Source organism: Mobula birostris, chromosome 14 (genome assembly GCF_030028105.1).
Source record: "Mobula birostris isolate sMobBir1 chromosome 14, sMobBir1.hap1, whole genome shotgun sequence".
In the NCBI taxonomy this organism is placed as follows: Eukaryota; Metazoa; Chordata; class Chondrichthyes; order Myliobatiformes; family Myliobatidae; genus Mobula; species Mobula birostris.
In genome coordinates this window covers 64,485,480-64,510,177 of record NC_092383.1, presented here as the reverse complement: position 1 = coordinate 64,510,177, position 24,698 = coordinate 64,485,480, and the positions used below count along the sequence as shown (strand labels likewise).

The 24,698-nt window shown below is 39.9% G+C and overlaps 1 protein-coding gene across 4 annotated transcripts in view; it reads left to right on the top strand.

Moving 5' to 3' along the window:
* itpr3 (inositol 1,4,5-trisphosphate receptor, type 3) overlaps nt 1-24,698 on the top strand; it is a 299,458-nt gene that overhangs the window by 252,303 nt on the left and 22,457 nt on the right. For all 4 annotated transcript variants that reach the window (XM_072278612.1, XM_072278613.1, XM_072278611.1 and 1 more), the window contains 10 exons: nt 803-1,003; nt 2,030-2,140; nt 3,131-3,226; nt 7,096-7,197; nt 8,506-8,589; nt 13,446-13,547; nt 15,839-16,031; nt 19,501-19,626; nt 20,621-20,793; nt 24,043-24,207. In XM_072278612.1, the coding sequence (XP_072134713.1) occupies nt 803-1,003; nt 2,030-2,140; nt 3,131-3,226; nt 7,096-7,197; nt 8,506-8,589; nt 13,446-13,547; nt 15,839-16,031; nt 19,501-19,626; nt 20,621-20,793; nt 24,043-24,207 (1,353 nt within the window). The remainder of the gene's footprint in view (nt 1-802; nt 1,004-2,029; nt 2,141-3,130; nt 3,227-7,095; nt 7,198-8,505; nt 8,590-13,445; nt 13,548-15,838; nt 16,032-19,500; nt 19,627-20,620; nt 20,794-24,042; nt 24,208-24,698) is intronic.

Below are 24,698 nucleotides of genomic sequence, written 5' to 3'. Positions count from 1 at the left end.
GCCCTGTGCTGGTTGGCTACCGGCTACCGGTGTTCTGCAGGGGTCAGTGTTAGAACAGCTTCTTTTCTCTTTATTTGTCAAAGATTTGGACGACAGAATTGATAGCTTTGTCTGCCAAGTTTACATGTGATACAAAGATACGTATGTTCTGTGGTCTAAAATGCTTGACATCCCAGAAGCAGAGGGGTATAGACAGGCAAAATGCAAGCAGGTTGTTTCCACTGAAGTTGGATGAAACTAGAACTGGTCTCACCTAAACCTATTGGGTGATCACTATTAAAGGACAGAAGATGGAGGTCAACGAACCCCAAAGTAATACTACAAACACAGGCTGTGATCGTACCCACTACTTTCTGAACAGCCAAAATATATTTTTAAAAATCAAAGGTGCATGGACAAAAAATCCCCAGGCATTAAAATCATTGAAAGCTTCTGCATGTACTGGCCTCCTGAAGCCCAACAGCTGGGTTTCCAGCATTTACCCCATAGATATGCATGAAAGCATTTATGATGTTACTAATTCAAGCATTTTAGACCGTAGGACTATAAGAAATAGGAACAGAATTAGGCCATTCGGCCCCTTGACTCTGCTCCATCATTCAATCGTGACTGATTTACTATAATGATTTCATTATGAATGACGCATTTCATACGAAGTATGAATGTACCATGTCATACAGATCACCTAATCCTGTTGCTGTTTTCTTGTGTAAGTCTTGCTTGCATCAGACTTCACATATTGTTTTTTTTGCTAGGCTCTTCTTTTCTATTTCTTGATCAGTTATGTACTTTTCCTCAACAGAATCTCCTCCGCTGTCAAAACAACAAGACAAATTACAGCTTGGTGTGTGAGACGCTGCAGTTTTTGGATATCATGTGTGGAAGCACGACTGGAGGTCTGGGGTTGCTTGGACTGTATATCAATGAAAATAATGTGCTTCTTATTATTCAGACACTAGAGACACTAACAGAGTATTGTCAGGGTCCTTGCACTGAGAACCAGGTATGCATCATAGCTGAACTGTACCCACATCATTACTAGTTAATTTTGAAATATTGGTATAGAAGGGTTATCTTTAACATTAAATATAAAATATAAGTGTGGTGTCACTCCTTTTTATGTATTCTCCTATGTCAGGGTTATCAGCTTTAAATGATAAAAGCTCAGCAGAAAGAAGCATGAGCATGAGTTTTTGAAGAGAATGTTGTGTTAGAGTTCCTTTCTCATTTTTGAAACCAAAGCAACTATTCAGCAAAAAAAAAACAACTGCTGGAAGATCTTATTGGGTCAAGCAGCATTTGAGTAGGCAAAGGGATAGCTGGCATATGGGTCAACACTCTGCATGAGGTGCTCAACCCAAGTTTTTGCACTAGTTTTTCTTTCGTTCCATTTTCCAGCATCTGCAGTCTTTTGTGTCTTCAAGTATTTATTGGAGCATAAGACCTTTAGACATACTATAGGAGCACAATGAGGCTATTTGGCCCACTGAGTCTGTTCCGCAATTCTATCATGGTTGATTTATTCTCCCTCTCAGCCCTACCTTCTCCCCATAACCTTTGATGCCCTTCTAAATCAAGCACCTATTCAATTCAAATCAAGACCTTTTAAAAGTGTAAAAGTTTTCTTGTGGGATAATAGATACAACTGTTACAAAAACACTACAAACCAAGAGAAAGAAGAATCAGTCAGCAGTTCAGGTAACCGGGGAGAGAAAACCAGTTCTCACTCCTGACCATCATTGGAACTCTATATGTGGAAGCTTGTTTACATACTGTTTAAAGCTCTCAATGGACGTTTGTTTAAGCACAGAATCATTACTTCTTTTAACTGCAGTTTTACTGGTTTTTGTAGGACTGTGAGGACAGGGACTTCCCTCTCCCATGGGGTGAAAAGTTTTTGTAAGATCTTTAAAAACTGTTTATATTGGTTGATGCAGCTTTACTAAGTCAAGTACTAAGTCAAGTACTTTGAATGGTCTCCCTACTTACTGCCTTAAGACATTTTGGTTTGATTTTGTTTATTTCCTAGACATGCATTGTAACGCATGAGTGTAATGGCATTGATATTATTACTGCATTAATTCTGAACGATATCAGTCCGCTTTGCAAGTACAGGATGGACCTGGTGCTACGGCTCAAAGTAAGTAGAGCTTTGATCAAAAATAGTCCAGATTCCAAGTTGTAAAATGTCATTTCCTGTACACAAGTGTAAAGGAGAAGAAAATAATTATTACTCCAGATCCAATGCAGCACAAAATCCCCCCTACAAATGATAAAAAACACAGTAATAATAAAATCACAATTAATATAAATATATTAGGCAATATACAGAGATTGATTGTACTGTATGTCCATGAAGTGATGGTCAGCCAGGAATGTCTGCACATAAGGTGACTGACAGGAAATGATAAAGTAGTGGTGGATGGGGTGTGAAGGACGGGTTAATGGGTGGAGGTGTTGATCAGCCTTACTGCTTGGGGAAAGTAGCAGTTATTGAGTCTGGTGGTCCTGGTATTAATGCTACATAGCCTCCTCCCATGAGTAGGGTAGGTGATGTTACTGGCCCCTTTCTATCACCTTTCTGTATATACATCTTTGATGGCTGGTAGGCTGGTGCTGGTGATGATTTGGGCAGCATTGTCCAGCCACAGATTCCATCCACAGAATTAAATCTACACTGTGATGTGATTGTTGTGCAGAATTTGAGTGATTTGGATCAATGATTTGATTTTCATTATGTTTAATGGCTTTTCAGATAATTTTGACTTGTGTTGACGGTTAAAAATCCCATTTAGAATCTCCCAAAAATATATGCAATGGATACTGATTATTAAGCTGAACTAGGTCAACGAGCAACGTGTGGTATGTGTGAAGGTGATTGATGGATAACAGCCTATCCATGTGTATTCTAATGATGTGTTGCGAAGTGAACCAGAAAAATACAAAGAAGTATAATTCAGATTAACACATCTAAAACAAATTCTATAGTAATTTAGAAACATGAATATCCACAATAAATTCCAAGGAGGAAGTTTTGTAGATGAAGACCAAATATCAGAGTTTATGAAAGTAGTTTCGCTTTGTGAAGGTGTCAGGACCTACATAATTGTCATTTTTGTTTTTGTAATAGGACAATGCTTCCAAGCTTTTACTTGCACTTATGGAAAGTAGGTATGACACTGAAAATGCAGAAAGGATCCTCTTCAATATGAGGCCCCAAGAACTGGTGAGTGTGCTAACAATTGCAGTTGTGTAAATTTAGTCAGAAATCAACAGTTTAGGTCTATCACTCTGCATATTTACTGTTAAGGATTCCTGAATGTTGCTGAAGTGGATTAGCTGTGAATCAGAAATGAAAAAATTGTTAATGTTCAGCAGTATGTGGACAGCAAAAGGTATTTCTAAGCTTAGATGTTGACCTTTTGATTGAATCCTAATACCTGACAAAAGATAATCCTCTCTCTGATATGTTGTTTGACAAGCTGGAAGTTTCCAGATTTTCTATTTTTAATTTAATACCTTGGGGACATGTACTATTTTGCCATTCATAGAGCATAGTTTTGTGTAACTTTTTTTCCCAGAAGGTTATTTTCTTCTAAACCATTTCCAAGGGCCATCTGGTGGTGGCACCGTTAGTCTCGCGAGACCACGAATCTGTGCCTGGAAAGTTCCAGGGCGCAAGCCTGGGCAAGGTTGTATGGAAGACCGACAGTTGCCCATGCAGCAAGTCTCCCCTCTCCACGACACCGATATTGTCCAAGGGAAGGGCAAGGGCCGACACAGCTTGGCACCGGTGTCATCGCAGGAGTTGCCAGAATGAGGTTGAGGGCAACGTCAGACTGCCTTAGGGACTCCAGCTCTGGATTTGTCCTCAGGGTTTACTCCCGAAGCCTTTCCCGTGAGTGGGTACGGCCGCAAAGGCAGCAGAGGTTTGAAATCAGAGTTTTCCCTCTCTTAGATGGACTGCCTTCCCAGGCTGATGAGGTCCATCTATCTGAAACACTGGTGTTTAGGCGCCAGGACCTGCCTTCGCCCTGTCTGCTGTCAGTAGAATCAGTTCTGCCGGGCTTAGAGGCTAAACCACACGAGAAGGCCAGGAGTTGGACGTGGTTGTCAGAGGCTATTTGAGGCGTGCGCCGTGAGGAGCACTTTTAGGTAGTGGGAGCTTGTCCCCATTACCACTCCCCAGCTTGACAACCTTGGAACCATCTACCAGAAAATAATATGTTTTATTTCAGACATGCATAAACAAATGATACTTCTGGTCATAGTTTTGTTCTCAATGCTCTTGCACTGTCTCTTCCTTACTGCCTCTCTGCTATCTTTCTCATTGTTGCCCTCACTGACTCTTCTCAAAGTCAATGCTGAGTTTATTGTCACATACACAAGTACATGTATCTGCAGGAGCAATGAAAAACTTACTTGCAGTAGCATCACAGGCGCGGACCACCATATGATCATATAGCATCCTACTCTCTGCTTCACTCTCTGTATACTTAATGGCTCACTTTGAATTCCAATCCTCCCTGTCCCAAATTCCACCTATGCACTGCCATCTTGCTGCCTGACATTTGGCTCCACTTGCAACTCCATTTGCCCTATCTCCACTGCACCTTACTACTTAGCTAAGGACATCAGTGTCCCCCCAGGTTATTTTCCAAATTACGTAAACCTCCCACTGATTAGTGAGTGGGAACACTTTTATTTGACTGGTCCCTTTATAAATTCAAGTCATTGCACCTCAGCAGAGCTCTGAAGGCTGTTGCACTGTGGAGCAAAGTGACAGAGTATCAGACCATCCCTTCAGTGGGACTGTTCAAATAGAAAGCGATTCAAAAACCAAACAAAACTGGAAGGTTAAAACAATGAGCATTTGAGCATGGAAGTGCAAGCCAGCAAGAAGCCTTGTGGGACAAGAGCAAACCATGTGGAGAGGCTGGAATACTCAGGGTGGTGGGCATGGACGGGTGCAAGGCAGGACAGAAATGTACCTTGTAGGGCTATGGAGTGGTGAGGACATTTGAACTATTGGATCCATCTTTGAGGTCTGTCTTGGGCAGTATGTTGTGCAACACTACAAGACCATCAGATATAGGAGCAGAATTAGGCCATTTGGCCCATCGAGTCTGCTCTACTATTTCATCATGGCTGATCTATTTTCCTTTTCAGCCCCAATCTGCTGCCTTTATAAGACCATAAGAAGTCTAATTAGACACAAGTCTAATTCAGTAACTGTAATTAACATATATTGGAAAATAGGTAAAATAAATTTAATTCAGTAATATTGAAGAATGAACTTTTCTTTATATAACCTCAGACATCCCACCTCTCCCAGAAGTTTCGGGAGTCTCCCGCACATTGATAGTGGCTTCCTGATGCCCGCAAGTTATATACAATATCCCGGAAATCAATTTTTTTGAGAGCAAGTGCGAGAGAGAGTGCAAGAGCGAAAGCACAGGCACGAGAGAGAGAGAGTGCATGCGCGCCATGGCAGAGTGTTCCAAAAAAAGAAAATATAAAACGTACGTCACCCCAGACTACCCTAAAGTGTACTCCTGCCTAATAGGAGTCTATTGCAGACATCCCACATCTCCCGGAAGTTCCGGGAGCCTCCCGCAAATTGATGGTGCTACCTCTGTGAAATGAGTTTTTGCAGGGTGGGATGTTTGTAACCTTTTATGATTTCAAGACAAGGTGTTATCTCCCAATGGCTATCCATTTTAATTCTACTTCCCATTCCCATTCCGATATGTCTATCCATGGCCTCCTCCACTATCATGATGAGTTGGAGGAACAACACCTTATAATTCATCTGGGTAGTCTCGAACCTGATGGCATGAACTTTGATTTCTTGAACTTATGGTAATGCCCCCCACCCACCCTCACCCCTTCTCCGCTTCCCATCCCTTTTCCCTCTCTCACCTTATCTCCTTGCCAGCCCATCACCTCCCTCTGGTGCTCCTCCCCCCCCACCCCCCTTTTCTTTCTTCCTTGGCCTTCTGTCTCTTTCACCAACTTCCCAGCTCTTTACTTCATCCCTCCCCCTTTAGGTTTCACTGATCACCTTGTGTTTCTCTCTCCCCTTCCCACCCACCCCCACCCCACCACACCTTTTAAATCTACTCCTCTGCTTTTTTTCTCCAGTCCTGCCAAAGAGTCTCGGTCTGAATCGTCAACTGTACTCTTTTCCATAGATGCTGCCTGGCCTGCTGAATTCCCTCAGCATTTTGTGTGTGTTGCTAAATGACTTATACTCAGTTACAAATTACTTAAAGTGCAGTTACTGTTATATGCGCAAACACTGCAGCCAATTTTAGTTGCAAACAGTAAGGTTTATTGTGGGCCTGGAATGTGAGAAATGTTCAAGAGATTAAACTTTTTTTTCTCATAGTATCAGACAGTTTTAGCATCCACCTGAAAAGGTAGGTGGAAGAAGTTCAAATTATACAAAATCTGCAGCACTTCATTGTATGTATGGATAAAGCATATGTTTAAATCACCACTTTCTCATTCAGGATAATATTTATAAGACAGTACATATTTTACTAGCAGAAGCTCCTGATAGATACTGTAATACATAGTTTAGTATATCTTGCTTGATAAAAGCTCATGTCAATTGCAAGTATGTATTATATTAGCTCCGCAAGAGCAAGCCTTTTACTCATAATGTGTTTCAACAGCAGGGCAAGCTCCTGAGTGTGTTAGTTTGCACTAAAGGTAAATTTATTGGGATTCTTTTCATGGAGTGAGCTAACAGAGAACTTTGACTGGTGTTATCAGAATACTTGCAATATCTATAGTCATAGAGTAACACCGTATGAAAACAGTCTCCTCCACCCAACAAGTCCATGCCTTCCCATCATCTTCCCTGCTGTCCACATTCAACGTTTAACCCTCCAAGTCCTTCCCTTCATGTATCTATCTAAATGCCTCTTGAATGCTACAATTTAATTTGCTACCAAGTCTATTGCTACACATTGCCTCTTGACTTAACTTTCTTACGACAATGGAAAATATAAAAGGTATGTTCTGATGAGACCAGAAACAGACTTCAGGCATTAGTATTTACTTACAATTGAACTATGCCCCTTTAAGGTTGACGTTATAAAGAAGGCCTACAACCAAGAAGAGGAATGCGAGAATTCAGAGGTTTCTCCAAGAAGCGTGGGACACAATATTTATATCTTAGCTTTGCAGGTAACGCTGATTGAATTTTATCTTTTGATTGCCATCTTTTTCATATCCTCCTGTTCACCTTTGAGGCTTTCTTCTTTTACTCAGAAAAGAATGTCAGGGCATCATTATCATCACAGGCAACCATTTCAGAGACTGGTAAGGGCAGATAAATTAAATGATGGCCCATTATTCAAATGACTATTTGGTCAGCTAGCTAGGAAAATCCCAGATGCAACATATATGCTCTAATTGCAGTGTTGTAGTAACCTTCAGCACCTCAAGTTATCCAAAAATTTGTTATAGACATTGAAGCATTTCTGAAGAACAGTCATTCTTGTAACGAAGATAGGGCAACACCGAAGTGATACAGAGCAGAACCCCAGAACAACATCGTGATTATGTCCAACTTATCTGTTTACCTGACATTGATTAGCCAGATCACTGAGAATACATCCCTGCAGTTATTCAAAATAATATCCTGGATTATTTTAATGTACAACTGAAAGAGCATAAAGCCTAAATTTAACATCTTATCCAAAGATGTTTCACTAGTAGTCTAGAATTCCTTAAGTACTGTCAGACTTTAATGTTCAAGTTTCTGATTTGGGACTTGAACCTGCAACGTACTAAATATCTTGTTCAAGTGCTGGTTGCTAAACCAAGGTTATACTTTTTTCAATTTAATGAATGCGGCAAAACTCCAATAATCTGGCTTTGATGCTCATGTTTTGTGGCAACTTAGTGCTATATCCACACTGAGGCACCAAAACACATTTAATTTATTTTTTAAATAGAACATCTGCCCCCCCCCCCGCAGTGAATCAGATACGTTTAAAGGGAGTGCAGGAAAAGGGGTTCTGCTGAGTGGACATGGAGTATAGCAGGCATCACCTGGTGAGCCAGGCTGTGAATGATTGGGATTTCCAAATAGTTGGATCACATGTTTTTGGAGTTTTACTCTATGTATGTTTGTTTATGAAAGAGGCTGAATCATTTCCTGTGCTATTAATATTTTTGAAAAAAAATATTAGTCTTCAGAAAATTTGTTTTGGATGGCAGAATAATATAGAACATAATATAGAACTTGTTGCTGCAGAACCTTAAAAAATTATGGAGCACCTAAAACATGTTGTTCACAAATTAATAAATATTGGTTCATCAGTTGCCATTTCATATCTATTTACCCTTGTGACCCTATATCAATGATGCTGTCACGTGGAAATAGATATGAAATTACAACTTGGGTTTTGCACTGGTATTGTCTTACACTTCTCTTTGGAACCAACATTGAATACAGAAGGTTTTTCTGAAGTCAATATTGTCTTCCAGTTGTCACGCCATAACAAACTGCTGCAGCAGCTACTGAAGCCAGTGAAACGGGTACAAGAAGATGTGGAAGAAGGCATTTCAATGGTGAGTCAGTGAGTTTAATGAGTAAGATTGATTACACTATTAGAATGATTTCCCTTAGTAATAAAGATCAGTTAGGCACAAAGAGAATCTGTACTTACTGACAAGTACCTTTATTGGCTAATTTCACAAACACGTGAATTTGCATAGCCGAGTACCTGTGAGAAGACTTACTAAGTTTCCTTGACACTGCACAAACAGTTAAAGAGTAGAAAAGTAATACCTGGGAAGAAGAGTCTATGTTGGCCAGGCATTCCTCGTGCTCCTGATGTGATCTCCATGTGTCCAACGTGGGGTCCTCCACATCTGTGATAGTTGGTCACTGCCTGTGCTCCCAAAATCCTTTATTTTTATTCCTTCTCTTATCAGATCAATCTCTGATGTTTCAGTTCTGTTGGCCCATGGTCAACTGATTGACCAATGTCAGTTCTCATTGGACGTAGACCAGGGCTACAAGCAGTATTGTTTTATGCCCTTTGCCTCCAACTTCATGCCCGAAGTGGCAACTTTTGTTCTATTTAACTCTGACTAGTTCAATCCAGTCAAACATGGTTACCCAAACACTGGCCTCAGGTGACAAGATTACCTCTGCAAACATGCCATTTTACACGATGAACAGCTTCTTATCTGAGAACATTCTCAGGTTTAGCAGATCATTAGCAGAAACTGCTTGTGCCCCTGTTCAGTTGCTGTAATTACATTATCCCAGAGCAAAAATCAGTTCATCAAACTGTTCACAAAATGGTGGCTGTGAGGACAGTCTCACTAAATGGCCACATCCATTCCTGTTCACTGATTGTCGGCCTTTCTGGCCAACAACACAACATGCTTGATGAAGTACATGTATTTACTGTGCATCAGAATTGATGCTAATCACCATCATGACGAGAAACAGCAAAGAACATTCACTGTACCCAAGTACCAGAACAAAATCCATCCCACAAAAAGAATCCATCTACCTCCGCTTAAGGTGCAGTAGCATTATTATCCCTATATATCTCACAAGCAATGCTGTAGGATCACTTTTGACCATCAGCTTAACTGGCCTAGTTGCAGGAGAACTGTAACTATAAAGCAAGTGTAATGGTTTGATATTCTGTGGCAAGGACCTCATTTCCAGATGCCCAATGCCTTTTCCACTGTCTACAAGGCTCAGGTCAGGAAGGTGCTGGAATTAAACATCTTTTTGGCTGAAGTCCAAAACCAGGTGTATGGTGCATCATTCAATATTATGCTTTTAATTCTGTTAAAAGCAAGATTTTAGTTACAAAGGAAAGCTGGAATTCTCCTATTCTTCAAGGCGGTAAATGCTGGAATCACTTGGCAGGTCAGGCTGTATCTGTGGGAAGAGAAACAGAGTGTAAGCACTTCTGGCTGCCTTTATATAGAGTCACAAAGTCAAAGACAACTACAGCAGAGCAACAGGCCCTTCAGCCCCTCTACTTCATGCCGAACCATTTAAGCTGCCGAGACCCATTGACCTGCACCTGAACCATAGCCCTCCATTCCCCTACCATCCATAGTCATAGTCATAGTCATACTTTATTGATCCCAGGGGAAATTGGTTTTTATTACAGTTGCACCATAAATAATAGTAATAGAACCATAAATAGTTAAATAGTAACATGTAAATTATGCCAGTAAATTATGAAATAAGTCCAGGACCAGCCTATCGGCTCAGGGTGTCTGACCCTCCAAGGGAGGAGTTGTAAAGTTTGATGGCCACAGGCAGGAATGACTTATTATGACGCTCTGTGCTGCATCTCGGTGGAATGAGTCTCTGGCTGAATGTACTCCTGTGCCCACCCGGTACATTATGTAGTGGATGGGAGACATTGACCAAGATGGCATGCAACTTAGACAGCATCCTCTTTTCAGACACCAGCGTGAGAGAGTCCAGTTCCATCCCCACAACATCACTGGCCGTACGAATCCGTGTACCTATCCAAACTTCTCTTACATGTTGAAATCAAAATCGCATCAACCAGTCACACTAGCGGCTTGTTCCACATTCCCACCACCCTCTGAGAGATGTTTCCCCTCATGTTTCTCTTAAACATCTCACCTTTCACCTTTAATCCATGATCTCTGATGGCAGTCTCACCCAACCTCAGTGGGAAAGACCTGCTTGCATTTATCCTATCTATACCCCTCATAATTTTGTAAACCTGTACCAACTCTCCTCTCAATCTTCTACATTCTTGGTGAATAAAGTCCTGTCCCATTCAATCTGTCCTCATAACTCAGGTCCGTCAGTAAATTTACAACATCCATATAAATTTTCTCTGTACTCTTCAATCTTATTTGCATATTTTCTGTAGTTAGGTGACCAAAACTGCACATAATACTCTACATTAGGCCTCACCAATGTCTTATACAACTTTTGTCCTGAAATGTTAACTGTTTCTTTTCCCAAAATACAGCCTCACTGGCTGATCAAATTGAGCATATTTTGTTTTAATTTTAGACTTCCAATTTCATTTTGGTTCAATTCTGCCATTTTTCATTGGATGATGAATGCTGGTCCCTACAAAATCAGTAACAAAAATATTACTTGGTAGGATGTTTATGAGCTTCAGCATAGAAAGAAACAACAACTCTTATTTTATAGTAGCTTTAATATTCATTGAAAAACACCCCAAAGAATTTTACAGAGGGCGAATGAGAAATAAATGAATGCTGTGCCAAGAAGTTGCTGCAAGGAGAGTTATGATGGAGGGCCCTTGGGAATTTCAGACACATCATCTGAAATATGGTGCCTCGGGATATCAACACTGCACCGATTAAATATGAACTCAAATTCCCCAGATGGGTGAAAACCTAGGTATAACTCAAATTATTGTGTGAAGATCAGACCCTTTTTATTAAGGTGACACAAAAATTAATGCAGATGCTGGAAACCTGAAGCAAAATGTGAAAAGGTGGGAACACAGAGCAACGTAGTCAACATCTGGGAAGAGAGATAGTCAATGAAACTTCTTCGTGCCTGTTTCATAACAGACTGGTCTTGTATTGCAATCTCAGAGGTTTCTCTGCAAAATGTTATATGATAGAAATGTAAATTCTGTGTTGTCTATTCGTAACAATATCATGTTTTGATATTGGTTGGTTGGTTGGCATCCGTCTGTCCCGAAGGACGATGGGGGATGATGATCATTATTACAAGCTGGGGTGGGGGGGGAGGTCATGGAGACCCTGAGATGCCCAGTCGTCAAGATCTGCCTCTCAGCCTCACCAGAGTAGCCCAAAGGAAATTTTATGAAGCAATACATTTGACACCAGTTTGGCTGCAAGAACTGTCAGAAGGATATTCAATAACGTCCAGCTGCCTTAGGGGCTCCACTCCGAATTTGCTGTCTGGGTTTACTCCCGTAGCCTTCGTCTCTCCCGAGGCTGCCCACAAGGCAGTGGAGCTATTTATCCATAGCTGGGGATCTAGTTCAATAGGGCTGTCCACATACCGGTAGGCCGGCATGCTATATGTGCCTAGGCCAGATCTCTTCCCCATCCTCTGTAGTTCAGCCTAAGTCCAAAAGGAATTCAATTTCTGTGTGTCGCCAGCGAGAGGAGGCACTACATGAGGCTTGCTCTTGGAGAGGCTATGTACTAGCAGGGAGAGACTTACACATACAGTTCTGCTTTTTGCAAGACTGCTAGTCAGCAGTGGAAGCTGAAAGTGAGAGTGACAAGCACTACCCACCACACTACCACACTAGACACATCACAACAAACATTTTGAAGCTTCAGTATAAGCAGGAATTAAAATATTGTGACCATACGTGCAGAAATGAATGCCTTAAGCTTATACAAGAGAAGACTGCAAATTGGCCATGGGGCTGCAGTCTACCCCCTGACTTTAGACTCCTCCAGGTGTTTAATAAGGGAGGAAGAGTTTAAACTAAATCCTTAATGCTTAATGTTATGAATGCCAGTGAAATCTGTACCTTGCACAAGGTGTATTCTACTTTTGAAAGGGAATGGCTGTTAGTTTCAAGTAGACCTGAAATTAACACCACTTTCAGGTAGGATAACAATTAAAATCACGGTTTAAAAAGTTTTAAAAACTTTTTGAAATTTTTAAGCTTTTGAATTTTGGACTGTTCCGGCTTTGTATAGAAATGTGTTTCAGCTGACTGTCAAAGTCTTCTCCTCATTTTATGTGTGCCATTCAATTTGTGCCTCCCCCTTACTATACCTCTCCTTTTGATTTGGACACCTTCATTGTTACACAGTACCTTGTCATTTTGAATCTTCCCCGTTTTTCCTTAAACTTGTCCCTGCAAGAATAGCCAAAAAGGCCATCTTTCTTCATCAAGATTTCCAAGGAATATGCTAAAAATCTGTGTAATTTCCAGTCTCCTGTAGCAATAAATTTATTCAAAGTAACCTAACTCAAACTGAAATTTTCATGCAGCAGTACCATTCTGATATAAGGAATCATTTTCTTATTACTTCTTTAAAGAAACATTAACGTAAATATAGCTTCAGACTTTGTAGTGTTTCCAGTTGTTATCTTGGAATGTTTTTGTATGTTTAAATCGTTATGTAAATTTATTGTTATTGAATGTTGCTGGAAGTCAGATGCAAATCAACTTCACAAGCTCGGATCCAGATTTATAAAAGTCTTATATGAATGTCTTAATTTGATCTGACTTTTAAATTGCATAATTTAATGTGGTGATATGCACAACACTACAATTTACACAAGTTCAGATCTAGGAATTACTTTTAAAGTTACGAGTAGGAACATGTGCACCAAATGGCATCTGAACATTTTGTGATTTTTGTCAGATTACTGAATGAACCCCATCAATAAATCCAGTGTTTCTTGATTTAATGGATTTTTCAACATTTTCCAGCTTATGCTCAATAATATGCAAATGTTGAAAACGGGTCATCAGCAACCTCAAGAAGAGGAGGATCCTTTGACTTACTATTCAAAACACACAGCACAGATTGAGGTATGATCCTAACAACGTTAAGGCTGGGTGGTGTTTCCTATCCATCTGAACAGCACAGATGAAATGATTCTGAACAAAGGGCCTCAGTATTTGTCTGAAGATGCCATTGCTCTAAAAAACCTTTGGTGTTGTGTGCAGAAGAATGAGCTTTCTATGAATAATAAATTCAAATGTCTTTTCTCTCCTCCTGCTGCCTTTGTGGAGGAAAGGGGAGAATGTAATTTGCTAACTGAGGAAAGAATTGGGACTGCAGCAGAATGGGATGGGTGGTGAACGTTTTGATCAGTCAGGGGACATTCAGTAGGTTGTGCATGGGAGCTGCTAGGATTAACTTTTCTACTTAGGTACAACTTACCTAAAGACAGCTCTAGGTTCCAGAGCCTGAATGTTACTCAGAGGTTTTTCTTGTTTTAAGTTTTGCTAAAGCAGGCTTCATTTTAGTGGGGAAGGCCTGCTTCTGTGCCAATTGTGGAAAGGCACCCTTCACATGTGACTGAAAAGCGTGGCCTGTCAGCATATTGCACATGAAGAAGGAGGAATAATGCTGACTAACTGGCTGTCCCTGATTTGAGTTAGTGCTTGTTTTTTCTGTTTTTCTTAATAAATTAATTCATATTATGCTGCATAGTCAAATTTTTAGACCTTCACTCTTATTACAGAGTTGAAAGAGTAACATGGGCATATTATAGCAGAAGACTGACTTACAATTGTACTTCATATATCATTGACCACAGTTAAGGGGACCAAAAATTATCATATCAAAGACAGCCATAGTTTTTGCATTGAGCTGCCTTTAGTTTGTCTTATCACCATGATGTCAAAAATGAATGATATTCATTTTTAAATACTTGTTTGCTCATTCAAATACAAATACACACAATGGCATGGTTTTAAATTCCTCATAGTTCTCAAAATCCACTCATGTTTAATACAGCAGCTGCTTCTTGGTCCTTCAGTCTATTCAAGTTGATCTATCCCAGTCAGAAATATATTGCAATGTTAGTTGTAGACATAATTAACCAATAATGAAAAGTGCTGAACAACATACAATATGTCTCTTGTGATTTGTCCAAGTTTGTATTGACACTTGCTTGGCCAATAGGATAATTGATTATAATTATCAATTGTGATAAATTTCTACAGTTCTTGGACACCTATGAGAGGATTCAACTAAAAGTAGTCTATTATTCCTGTCTCAGTGGAGGGAGTTAAAATACACAATGATATGAAGCCTAAAACCCAACACAACGTCTGTCTGAAAACTTTGTGTTTTGGTGATTTTACTTATACATTTCCTGATGATTAGTAACACTAAAATTGTATGTTGCCCCATCCTTTTATGATATTCTTAAGAGAAAAACTAAGCTAGATGCTTGGAGTGGTTAGAATTATGCAATACAACACAGCAGGAACAAATGGGGCAAGATTGTGGTATTCATCACTGCTAAGCCTGTCAGTGATTCACAATTTAAATAGGGGCAGCACTTAACATAGTGGTTAGCACAACCCTATTTAAAAAGGCATCCGTTAGTCTTGCGAGACTATGGATCTGCGCCTGGAAAGTCTTCACTCTCCAGGGTTCAGGCCTGGGCAAGGTTGTATGGAAGACTTACAGTTGCTGCAAGGCTCCCCCCTCCATGACACCGATGTTGTCCAAGGGAAGGGCAAGGGCCGATACAGCTTGGCACCAGTGTCGTCGCAGAGCACTGTGTGGTTAAGTGCCTTGCTCAAGGTCACAACATGCTGCCTCGGTTGGGGCTCGAACTCACAACCTTCAGGTCACTAGTCGAATGCCTTAACCACTTGGCCACGAGCCCACACAACACTGTTACAGCACTTGTAACCTGGGTTCAATACCTGCTGCTGTTGTCAGGAGTTTGTGTGTTCTCTTTGTGACAGCACATCTTTCCTCTGAGTGCTCCAGTTTCCTCTCACATTCCAAAAATGTATGGGTTAGTCGGCTAATTTATCACAAGGGTGTAATTGGGCGGTGTGGCCTCAGTTGTTGAGCCAGAAGGGCTGGTTACTGTACTGTTATGTTTAAATAATATATATAAGTACGTAAATTCAAATTTAACTTCCAAGGCTCCTTGGTGGTAACAATTACTGCTCAAAGTACATCCAGTGAATTAGTCTCATTTGATCATTTGGACTGCGAAAGAAATATTTGAAAATATGATTATTAGCAGTAGATAATATTCATGCAACCTCAAGGTATTAAAGCTGGTAAGACTACATAGTGTGGGTTTGTTTTGACTGCTTCTTTTCAACTGTGTTTTGTCTTTTGTCAGATTATTCGGAGTGACCGCAATATGGAGCAGATTGTATTCCCCATGCCAGACATTTGCGAATATTTAACAACTGAGTCAAAGCAGCGAGTCATCAATACCACCGAACAGGATGAACAAGGCAGCAAAGTCAGCGACTTCTTTGAAAAAACCCACTTTCTGTACAATGAGATGCGTTGGCAGAAGAAACTCCAAAGTAAGGGCATATTTCAAAGCCACAGCTATTTAGTATTCACATTAGAAACCATTAGAGAGATAAATTTAGATGAGAAAGGGTGGGAAAAGATTTGAGCTGTGTAAGATGCCAGCATGGACTGGTTAGACTAACTGTTGTAATGGTTACATCTGATGTAATACTGGACAGTGTGTCAAAAAGGATGGCAAGGGATTATCCTTTTGCAGTCAACATGAAAGGGCAGCAAGGGAATTATTCCAAATAGGAATTAAACGACTTAAGTTATAACCTTGGGAGTCAGTTACAAACTATCTAACATGTAGGCCTAATACCTCCATTGTATCAATTTTCATGGTATTTCTTACTTGTGTATTTTAACACCCACATTAAAATATTTAAGATAGTACAGATATTTTTGCAAAGTCATTTACTAGGCTGTGTTAAAGATACTGCTCAGGGAAATTCAGACTCAAAAACATAGCAGGTGATTTAAAAAAATAAAATGGAATGCCTTTCTACCAAATAGTATAAAGAATGGTGAAAAACTGTCTGAGGTTGAAAGCATTTAACACAAAATCTATTTACATAGGCATTGCTCTCTGTATTTGAAATTTAACTCCACTGAATATTGGAATTAGAGTACGGTATATCTACAATAATACATTGCATGGAATTGAGAACATATTTCTTGACTGTCACTGAAAGAATAGAACTTCTTTGTTGAAATGCAATATTTTCTTCAAAGTTTGAAGTTCAAAGTAAATGTATTATCAAAGTACATATGTGTCATCATATACAATCCTGAACTTCACATCATTGCGGGCATACTCAGTAAATCCAAGAAACATAATGGAATCAATGAAAGATTGCACCCAACAGGACATTTTGACAATCAATGTGCAAAAGACAACAGTGCAGATACAAAGGGAAAAAAATAAATAAATAAGCAATAAATATTGAGAACATGAGATGAAGAGTTCCTGAAAGTTAGTTCATAGGTTGTGGGAAGAGTTCAGTGATGGAGCAAGTGAAGTTATAGAGTTATAGAATAGTACAGCACAGTACAGGCCCTTCGGCCCACAATGTTGTGCCGACCCTCAAACCCTGCCTCCCATATAAGCCCCCACCTTAGATTCCTCCATATACCTGTCTAGTAGTAGTCTTTTAAACTTCACTAGTGTATCTGCCTCCACCACTGACTCAGGCAGTGCATTCCACGCACCAACCACTCTCTGAGTAAAAAACCTTCCTCTAATATCCCCCTTGAACTTCCCACCCCTTACCTTAAAGCCATGTCCTCTTGTATTGAGCAGTGGTGCCCTGGGGAAGAGGCGCTGGCTATCCACTCTATCTATTCCTCTTATTATCTTGTACACCTCTATCATGTCTCGTCTCATCCTCCTTCTCTCCAAAGAGTAAAGCACTAGCTCCCTTAATCTCTGATCATAATGCATACTTTCTAAACCAGGCAGCATCCTGGTAAATCTCCTCTGTACCCTTTCCAATGCTTCCACATCCTTCCTATAGTGAGGTGACCAGAACTGGACACAGTACTCCAAGTGTGGCCTAACCAGACTTTTATAGAGCTGCATCATTACATCGCGACTCCTTAACTCTATCCCTCGACTTATGAAAGCTAACACCCCATAAACTTTCTTAACTACCCTATCCACCTGTGAGGCAACTTTCAGGGATCTGTCGACGTGTACCCCTATATCCCTCTGCTCCTCCACACTACCAAGTATCCTGCCATTTACTTTGTACTCTGCCTTGGAGTTTGTCCTTCCAAAGTGTACCACCTCACACTTCTCCGGGTTGAACTCCATCTGCCACTTCTCAGCCCACTTCTGCATCCTATCAGTGTCTCTCTGCAATCTTTGACAATCCTCTACACTATCTACAACACCACCAACCTTTGTGTCGTCTGCAAACTTGCCAACCCACCCTTCTACCCCCACATCCAGGTCGTTAATAAAAATCACGAAAAGTAGAGGTCCCAGAAAAAATCCTTGTGGGACACCACTAGTCACAATCCGCCAATCTGAATGTACTCCCTCCACCACCACCCTCTGCCTTCTGCAGGCAAGCCAATTCTGAATCCACCTGGCCAAACTTCCCTGGATCCCACGCCTTCTGACTTTCTGAATAAGCCTACCATGTGGTTCAAGACATTGATGGCTGAGGGGTAATAACCGTTCCTGAATCTGGTGGTGTGGGTGCTGAGACTCCTGTACCTTCTCCCTGATGGCAGCAGTGAGAAGAAAGCATAGCCTGGGTGGTAGGAATCCTTGAAGATACTTGCTGCTTTCCTGTGGCAGCATTTTGTGTAGATGTACTCAATGGTGGCAGGGTGGGAGCAGGCTTTACCCTTGATGGGCTGGGCCATAACCACTACTTTTTGTAGGATTTTTCACTCAAGGGCACTGGTGTTTCCATACTAGACCATGATGTGACCCGTCTCTCCACCACTCATCCATAGAAGTTTGTCCAAGTTTTAAATGTCATGCTGAATTCTTACCAACTTTTAAGGAAGTAGAGGTGCTGCCATACTTCCTTTGTAATTGCATTTGTATGCTGGGCCCAGGACAGATCCTCTGAAATGATAACACCAAGAAATTTGAAGTTGCTGACTCTCACCACCTCTGATCCCCTGATGAGAACTAGGTCATGGACCTCCTAAAGTCAACAATCAGCTTCTTGGTCTTGCTGTCATTGAGTGAGAGGTTGTTGTTCTGACAACATTCAGCCAGACTTTCAAGCTCCCTCCTATATGCAGCTTCATCATTGTCATTGGCTGTGCAGGCCTAATGTCTGTGCAGTGTGATTCTAATTATCATTATCTAACATTGAGTGATTGAGCCAAAATGCACTTGTGCATTTAAGGGGATGTACAAAGAGATTTGGGAATTGGAAGGCTTTGCAGAGTAAATACTGTAAGTATAGTAGGAAGCAGCAGTAAATCTTTGTACAATCTCAGATTAGATGGAGCTATTTCCAACAAGTGTTACTTATTGTTTGTACTGTATCCTTTATGATGAGAGGGATCTACTTGAAACATTTATGTGGGTAAAGATCACATGGAGCATCATCTGAAAAAACGAGGGGCTGCCCATTTAAGACTGAGATTGGGAGAAATTTTCCTTACTCAAATCATTATGCATCTTGGTCTTCTCCATTTCAGAGGGCTAAGGACAGCTTGTTGTTGAATACATTGGAAGCTGAGACTTGATAGATTTTTGTGCACTCGGGTAATTGAGGGATCAGACAGGAAAGTGATGTTCAGTCGAACAGAGCAACACACTCAAACTGCTGGAGGAACTCAGTAGGTCAGGCAGCATCAATGGAAAGGAATAAACGGTCGCCATTTCAGGCTGAGACCCTTCATCCTGAACAGCTATGATTTTATTGATTGGTGAAGGTTAAAGGTCATTTGACATACCCTTGATCTTATTTTTTCATGTTTTTAGTAACAATTGTCATTTCTTCTTAGGTATGCCTCTGCTGTACTGGTTCTCCAGGAGAATGACTCTATGGGGCAGCATCTCCTTCCACCTTGCTGTGTTTATCAATCTTGTCATTGCCTTCTTCTATCCATATGGAGAAGCAACTTCAATAGGTAGGCAGTTGAAGGATTATTTGATGCTGAAAATGGTCATCCGTATGAATGACTTTGTGAATATTTAGTCTAACAATTAATGAGGTACCTTACCTGAGTTGAACTTTAAAAAGTAAAGTTCAAATATTTTGTCCTTCAGTAAATTATTATGGTGTCGTGGAAAGGTACAAAATTGAAACAGCATTTGGTTCATCAAGTCTGCACCAACTATTAGCCACCCATTTACACAAACCCCACATTAATCTCATATTCTTTTTATTTTCCCAACCTCATCATCAACCAGCCTTGTATCATAACACTGCCTTCACAATAGGGCAAATAATGTGCCAACCTTCATGTCTGTGAGATGTGTCATAAAACTGGAGCATCCAAAGGCGACCGCAATTATTGCAGGGAGAAGGTGCATGTTCCAACACAGGCAGAACCCAAAGTCATGATCAATACTGGGTGTCTTGCGTTATGAGGTAGCAGCTCTGTTAACTGTGCCCACGTGTTGCTAGTCTTACCCTTTATTAATCCTAATGTCAATCTGCTATGAAACTCCTTGGTAAAGGTGAAATACTGCCAATGACAGTGAATAACAATGGAAAATCATATTGATTAAAAACTATAAGAGCTAATTATACAGCAATTGTTGACAATACCTAAATCAGAGACTAGTATTAAGATGCTGAGGTGGAGAAATTTGACACTTATCCAGACTACATAAAGGAAGAACTGTGGAAAGCAGAGGCCACCAGATATTACGACTAACTTTAGTCACTCAAATTATTTTGACCTAAGGAACTGGTTCCTTAGCTTTGCTAACACATTTGATTTGGAATTACAGTCACGCAAGGTCTAGTTGATTGTTACAGAAGTCGTAATGCCGGCTTCATACAGGCATCAGGCATTGTCTGAAGGCACATTGCAATGATTCATAAGAACACATTTATATTCATGAACAAAATCTAGAAACATAGCATTAATTGGTTTTCTTTTTTTTCCCTTACAGGAGCCTTTGATTCATCCTTTCTCTCACTTATCTTTTGGGGTGTAATAGTCTTCTCAGTAGTTACTTTGTTTATCAAGCGATATGATCTCAGACCATTAATAATAGCTCTGATAGTTCGATCTACATATTACATTGGAATAGGCCACACGTTGATAACACTGGGATTACTTAACGTAAGTATAAAGTTGATAATCAACAAAAGTATATTGAAATTTGTGAAATATACACTTGCTAGTTCCACTATTTTGTCCCTGTGGCTAAAAAAAATCTGTTCATCTGTAAAATGCACCTTTTCTGTTCATTTTTTTTCAGTTGCCTTATTTATTATTTGGTGCAGTAATTGGAGAGTTATCCAGAGAATCATTTAAAAAAATACAATCAGCGCAAGGAGCCCTCACTCAGTAATCAGCAGACAAATGAATAATCATGGCAATGACATCTAAAAGTGATGCTGGTATTTAATCATGGTTGACAAAAGACGTGACATTTTCAGTTTGCTTTGCTGAAATAAATTGGCAAAATTCCACAATCCTCGTGCACCATCTCTGTTTAATTTATTTGTAAATTAGCTGACAATTGCTGAGATATTTAGCTATGTGAAAGTCTTGAGATGTTAACGAGAAAGAGATGCATTCCATATGAAAGGACAAATTAAGAGATATGCATGTGTCTCAGGCATGTGCAGTCTAATTATACCGGCATTTAGAGAAGTGGATATAAATGAGATGAGTTAGGTTTGCAGTCACAGACTATCCACACTATACATTTACAGCACCACTCACATCATCCAATCACCTTCTCTGGTTCCTTTCTTAACTATCTGGTCAGCCATATATCACCTGCAATCATCTTTTCTTGTTACTACACCAATACCTCTAATGGACCCTAAGAATCTATCCAAAAAGCACATCCTGTTTCTGAGGTAAATGCTGTAGTTTGGGGCATTAATCAAAAAGAAAGCATTTCCTTCCACAAGCTCAAAGAATCTACCTCAACATTAGCTGTCTTGTCACCTCCACTGTTTTCAAACTAACAAATCCTTGTCAACTCCAGTACTGGGGAGCAGGAATTTTCTCTTTCTAGGCACTGAAAGGACTAAAGCTATTGTCCATGGTCCCCAAGTACACTTTCTGTTATTGTGCTCTAACTCCTTCCATCTGCATGACCACAGCCTGAAACAACTAGCTTGAAACTAATGTACTTCTTCACGTTGAGCTGATCTTGGGTCACAAATCTCTTATTATGGCACTAGAACTGTTCACAGTACTCAGACACAGTCCAAACAAGATCCAGAACAAGATTCAAGCTACTTAGCTGCTTTGAATCCCTATGCTCTGCTTGACTATTTTTTAAATATAGTATTGTTATCTGTATTGTTGCTTTGAATGATTATCTGCCTTGCTTTAGCTGTTTTTATTACCATAATTAAATAGGGGCTTAGTGATATATTACAATTACATTGGACCTTAGTAAGGTCATACTTGTAGTATTCAGTACAACGCTGGGTGCCTTACCTTTAAAATGATATTCTTTTTATAGTTGAAGTGCAGTAAAGAGTCATCTGGATGGTTCCTCAGATGATAGGTCTGTCACAAGAGGATAGATGGAGTAGGCTAGATCCCAGTTCTTTAGCGTTTAGATAGATGAGTGGTTTTCTCATTGAAACCTAGAGATATTCATCAAGGACCAAAAAGGATACATACAAAGAGCAACACACAGAAAAGGCTGGAGGAACTCAGCATCTATGAAGAGGATTAAACTGTCAATCTTTCGGGCTGAGACCCTTCATCAGCACTGGAAAGGAAGAGAGAAGAAGGTGTGGGGAGAGAGGAAAAATTACAAGCTGGCGGGTGATAGGAGAATCTAGGTGAAGGGGGAAGGTGGGTGGGGGGGTGGGAGGATGAAGTATGAAACTGGGAGATGATAGGTGGAAGAAATAAAGGGCTGAAGAAGGAGGAATCTAATAGAAGAGGAGAGTGGACTATGGGAGAAAGGGGATGTGGAGTGGCACAGCATTTTGTGTGTCTTGCTCTGGACTTTCTGCATCTGCAGAATCTCTTGTATTTGCATACAAAAAGCATGTTACTTTTGGCTGACAAGTCCAAAACATGATCCCAAAATAAGGGACAGGGCAAATAGTACTGAGCTAAGGAAATGTATGTATTTACCTGTGTGGGACAGAGCATTTGGAATTCTCTAGCTTGGAGGGCAGTGGAGACTTGTTTATTGACTGGACTTAGAACTAAGATTATTAGTTTCTGGATATTAGAGTTCTCCCCTGACTGGGAAGGAAAACAGTGCTGTGTCAAGAGTGGTCAATGGGGCATTCCTGTTCATTCCAAAGTATCTGTTCTTCCTATACAAAAGCACAAAATTGAACCTATCAGTGTTTTATGTACATGTCCGTTCCACAAATATATTCATCTCTCCCCGCCTTTTGTTGCAGTCTTCTCATGTATTAATTCCATCACCCTATCCCAATTGCAATTCAAATAACTCAGAGTTTTCTTTCTATTTGCTGGTCCATAGTGTTCACAGAAAACATAATGACTGCACGTTCTCCTATTATAACTTTCAAGTACAGTAAAATTCTGATCATCTAGCATCGCTGGTTTGAAAATACTGACATTCTGACGACTTGAGCTGAGATTCCAGAGAACGAAGCAGAGCCAGCTTCGGAGTGCTTCTCTATTTCCTGCTCTCTTTAAACTCATTAGATTCACTGGAAAAATTATTGCTTTACCAGATGACTTAAAAAAAACCCTGTGAATTAAAAGTGGTTTGGGTATTAATAGGAATAAAATTCAATGATTTTAAAATCTCCTAGACCCAAGGGTGCCAGATTAGTGAAGTTTTGATACAACACTGTTTACTCAATTCTCTTGTTTTCTGTCATTTTGCTGGTTGGTTCTACATTGTGTTACTTCTACATCATCTGTGCATGTTCTACAACATGAAACCTTACTGAAGGCTGTTCAGAAAAATGAAGCCTTTTTGAAAATACCAATAATTACTTTAGAAATGCTTTCTACAGGAACGTGAGAAGAATAAGATGGAGTGTAAGTCACGATGGGGGTGGGGAATCACCATAATACATTTTAAAGTCAACAACACATTTTATAAAAATGACAATTATATTCAACCTTATCATCCAATAGAATGTCACCAGTGTATTCAGCAGTACAGAAATGTCATATTCACCAGTAAAGAAACAGCAAATATCCAGTGGCAAGTCCACTTTATCCAGCAGTTGTTCAGCATTACTTTCAGTAGAAGTGGCAAATTATTGTCAATCTGCAGAAACACTACTACATTCTGAAAGTTCACACAAACTTCTTTGCCATCCACCATGAATGTTGGAATAGTTTTGCTGTGTACTATTATGCTAATAATCAATTTCCTTTCATTTCTGTTAAATTCAGCTCATCAACAAAATTGTGTATCTGGTCAGTTTTGTGGGCAATGGTGGGAAATTTATCATTGGATACAAGGCTATGATCATGGACATGGAGTTCCTTTATCACATTGGATATATAATGACAAGTGTATTGGGGCTTTTTGTGCATGAATTTTTCTACAGTATCCTGGTATGTATATATTTATTTATGGCTATTTCATCTAGAGATATTTTTGCAGAATAATCAAAGCACATTCTCACTTCTGTTACATTTTAGAAAGAGTTCAATTGCTGCTTATAATGTACATCCTCTAAACATTAGAAGCAAAACAAACATTTTTGTTGCAGAGAATGCAGTGTTATGTGGTACTGTATTTACTGAAATGAGAACCTAGATTGTGCAAACTGATTCTGCACTTCATTCACCATTGCTTATCAGCTGATTATTTTTGAAGTATTTCAGTCTAAAAGTAGGTTATAAATCAATGCTGTGATAATTTGTTAATCTAGCTATTTTAAGGTTATATTTAAAATGGAACCAGTTAAGATTAATACATTTTATTAAGATAAGTTGTGTGATTGTTGACAAGTAGTTCATCTTCCCAGTTTGTTATATGGTCAAACTGAAGAAACCCCTGACCAGAGGTGGTGCTACTTGTTAACATTCCTTTTGACCATTTC